This window comes from Odontomachus brunneus, unplaced genomic scaffold (genome assembly GCF_010583005.1).
Source record: "Odontomachus brunneus isolate Ranch 3 - 2012 unplaced genomic scaffold, Obru_v1 Obru_scaffold_308, whole genome shotgun sequence".
Classification (NCBI taxonomy): Eukaryota; Metazoa; Arthropoda; class Insecta; order Hymenoptera; family Formicidae; genus Odontomachus; species Odontomachus brunneus.
Window position 1 is genome coordinate 132,993 of NW_022639758.1, and position 2,982 is coordinate 135,974.

Sequence of the window (2,982 nt, forward strand, 5' to 3'; positions counted from 1 at the left end):
ATGGGGCTCGGGTTCGCCCTGTGTCTGGGGAGGACGTCCTTCGGGGCGTGCCTCCTGGCATGGGGGGGTCTCGGGTCCCATAATAGGGGTTTCTCCTTCCCGGCAAACGGCCTCGGAAATCCTTCCGTGGTACGCGCCGGGGAGGGGAAATGGGTGATTTCCGGGGAGTTGCCCGGAAGTCGGCCCCCAGGGATCCGTCGGGCCACGCCGGTAGGGTCACCCATGCCGGACGGGCCGACGGGGAGGGGGATTTGGGGGGGGACGCGGCTGTCAGGGCCGTCCGGACTTATTCCAGGGCAGGGCCTGACAGTCGGTTCACGGGTAAGTCGGGCTCGTTAGCTTTTTAGCAGCCGACCTAGGGGAAGGATAACCTCGATAAAAAAACCCGCCCGTGAGTGAGGGGTTGTAAAGTTCTCACTCAAGGATGGATCTAAATGACGACGACAGAAGGCAACCTTACCGGTCCAGGGGTTTCGGAGCCCCAGGGTCCGGCGGCACGGGGGGTAGCCTCCCGGCTCCCTGTGTCGTCGTCATCCGGCGACGGGCTGGCGTGCGGGTTGCTTACGGGCCCGCACGCCGAAGCAGCTACCGTGGAGGTAGAGAATTTAGGAGGTGGAGTGAAGAGGAGGAAAAGGATCGTGAAAAGGAAAGTGGAAAGAGAAAGGGAGATTGACGTTGAGGCCTCTGGGACGGAGACGGAGGAGGAGTCTGGAGAGGAGGAGCTATGGAAAAAGGAAATGGAAAGGAAAGGGAAATGGCCGGATCCGGAGGATGAAGGCTGGAATAGGGACTTCATCCTCGAGCGCTTGAGTTACCTGAAGGAAAGCGCTCGAGCGATCGAGAGTGTTACATCCAGAAGCAAGAGGATGAGTAGGACCGAGAAGGAAGAAATAGGGAAGAGGAAGGAAGAGTTGCAAAGATATGGCGAGGACATGGCTAAAACCTTTGGGACTAGGACGGTATATTTGGAAAAATATGTTATGACGCTGGAGAAGTGGGTGGATGAAGGTGTGGAGTTGGAAAGGAGGAACAACAAGGAGATAGTAGAGTGGCAGGAGAGGGGTGAAAAGTGGGAGTTGGAGCGGAAGAAATGGAAAGAGAAGGAGCTTAAGTGGAATAGGGATAGGGAGGCATGGAACAAGGAAAGGAGAGGCTGGATGCTAAAAAAAGAGGATTTAGGAAAATGTATGGCGGAGGTGGTGAAGATGTGCGGTGAGAACCGCCCTGTTCGCGCCGCGAAGACGGAAGACCGGGCCGTATCCCCCTTCCCGGAGGTACGACCCGAGGCGAGGGACAGGGCGACGTCCCCGTTACGGGAGGTTGTTGCCGGGGTGCCGCCGGCTGGACGGAGGCCGGTTGCGTCCGCCGCGCCCGCTGCGGTCCCTTCGAATTCTCGGAGTTGAACCGTGGTGGGCCGAAGGAGGAAGAAGGATATCAGGAGAGACAGGGGGGAGAGGACCGGTGCGTTGCTGGTAGCGCCTCGCGCATTGCCGGTTCCGCCGGCCACGGTGGCGGTGGCGGTTCGCCTCGAGCCGGGGGGCCCTTCGTTCGCGGAGGCCCTCCGTAAGGCTCGGGGCGACATTTTTCCGGGGATGGGTGGGGTCCGGCCCGCCTTCGTGAGGAGGACCGCTGGAGGCGGCCTCCTCTTCGGGATGGCCGGACCATGCAAGGAGAGGGAGGCGGACGCCCTGGCGGATAAGCTCAGGGCGGCGCTCCCGGGGGCTGCAATTACGCGACCCTCAGGATGGGGGAGGTCCGGCTCGTGGGTTTCGACGAGTCGGTCCTCCCAGAGGAGATTGTGGGGGTCCTCGCGGATAAGGGCGGGTGTGGACCGGGCGACGTTCGCCTCGGCCACATACGCTGGAACTGGAGGGGGGAGGGGGCGGTTTGGGCCCGGCTCCCCCTTGTGGCTGCCCATAAGGTGGATTCGGGAGGTAGGGTGGCGCTGGGGTGGGCGGGGGCAAGAGTCGAGTTGCTCCCGAGTCGCCCGCTCCAGTGTCACCGGTGTTGGAGGTGGGGCCACATCCGGGCCGCCTGCTCCGCGTCTACGGACCGGAGTGGGAACTGCTACCGGTGTGGCCTGGTTGGGCACACTGCGCGGGTCTGCAACAATGAGGCAGCCTGCGCGGTGTGTCGCGAGGAGGGCCGGGACTCGGGCCATCGAATGGGTGGACCCGGGTGCCCGATGGTGGGGACTGGCTCGCGCGGCGATTGGCCGCCGGGCCACCGCAGAGGCCGGCCTCCGAACGTGGCTCCGGGCCAGGGAGGCCCGCTGCCCGCGGGAGGGGCCGGTCCTCCCCCACCACCACCAACTGCGGGGTCTGCGGGGGAACCTCACCCCCCGGAGGGTCCGCGAGAGATGGAAATGGCCCCGGTCTGACCACCAAGACCGGGGCCACGGCGCTGGCCGAACACCAGGCCGGCGCCGGGGGGCCGGTATTGGGCTTTGCCTGGTACCGGTCTCCCCTCTCCCTTACCGACCGCGGCGGGGGTGCGCGGGGGCGCACCCTCCTCCATTGCGGCTCGGGAGGGAGGCGGCGCGGTGTAGGGTCGCACCGCGCCGCTGCCAGTAGGCACCACGACCGGGGGTGATCTTACTCACCCCCGGTCACGTTGGTTTGGGAGACCCACCTCCCACTACCATCGGGAGGAGCGCGGCGAGAGGTGTGTCCGCCTCTCGCCGCGCAATGAGGCAAGTGAGGCCTTACGGCAGGGGGGGAGCGACCGGGGAGGGGCTTTGTCCCCGCCGCTTTTCCCCCCCAGGGTAAGAAGCGCTATAGCGCTGGCGCAGAGCGGCCCCCCGGAGAATGCCGAAAGGTGATGCCAGGGGGTCTCCCTACTTGCGCGGTGAAGGACACACTCAGGGGTTTTTAGTGGGTATACCTCCTCCTCTCCTTTAGAGAGGGGGAGGGGAGTCCCACATACCCCCGGTGCCCTCCCCAGGTCTCCGGGGGATGCGTAATGCATTTTCCCCTGAGTTAT

General features: G+C 64.5%; 1 protein-coding gene across 1 annotated transcript; it reads left to right on the forward strand.

Moving 5' to 3' along the window:
* The first annotated feature begins 737 nt into the window (after positions 1-737).
* Positions 738-1,403, forward strand: LOC116853342 (calcium-binding and coiled-coil domain-containing protein 2-like). Its single transcript, XM_032834395.1, has one exon. The coding sequence runs from the start codon at positions 738-740 to the stop codon at positions 1,401-1,403; it is 666 nt and encodes a 221-aa protein (XP_032690286.1).
* Positions 1,404-2,982: the final 1,579 nt, after the last annotated feature.

Excerpts from the sequence above, each read along its gene's own strand:
- LOC116853342 (XM_032834395.1), top strand. The coding sequence starts at position 738 with ATGGAAAGGAAAGGGAAATGGCCGGATCCGGAGGATGAAGGCTGGAAT.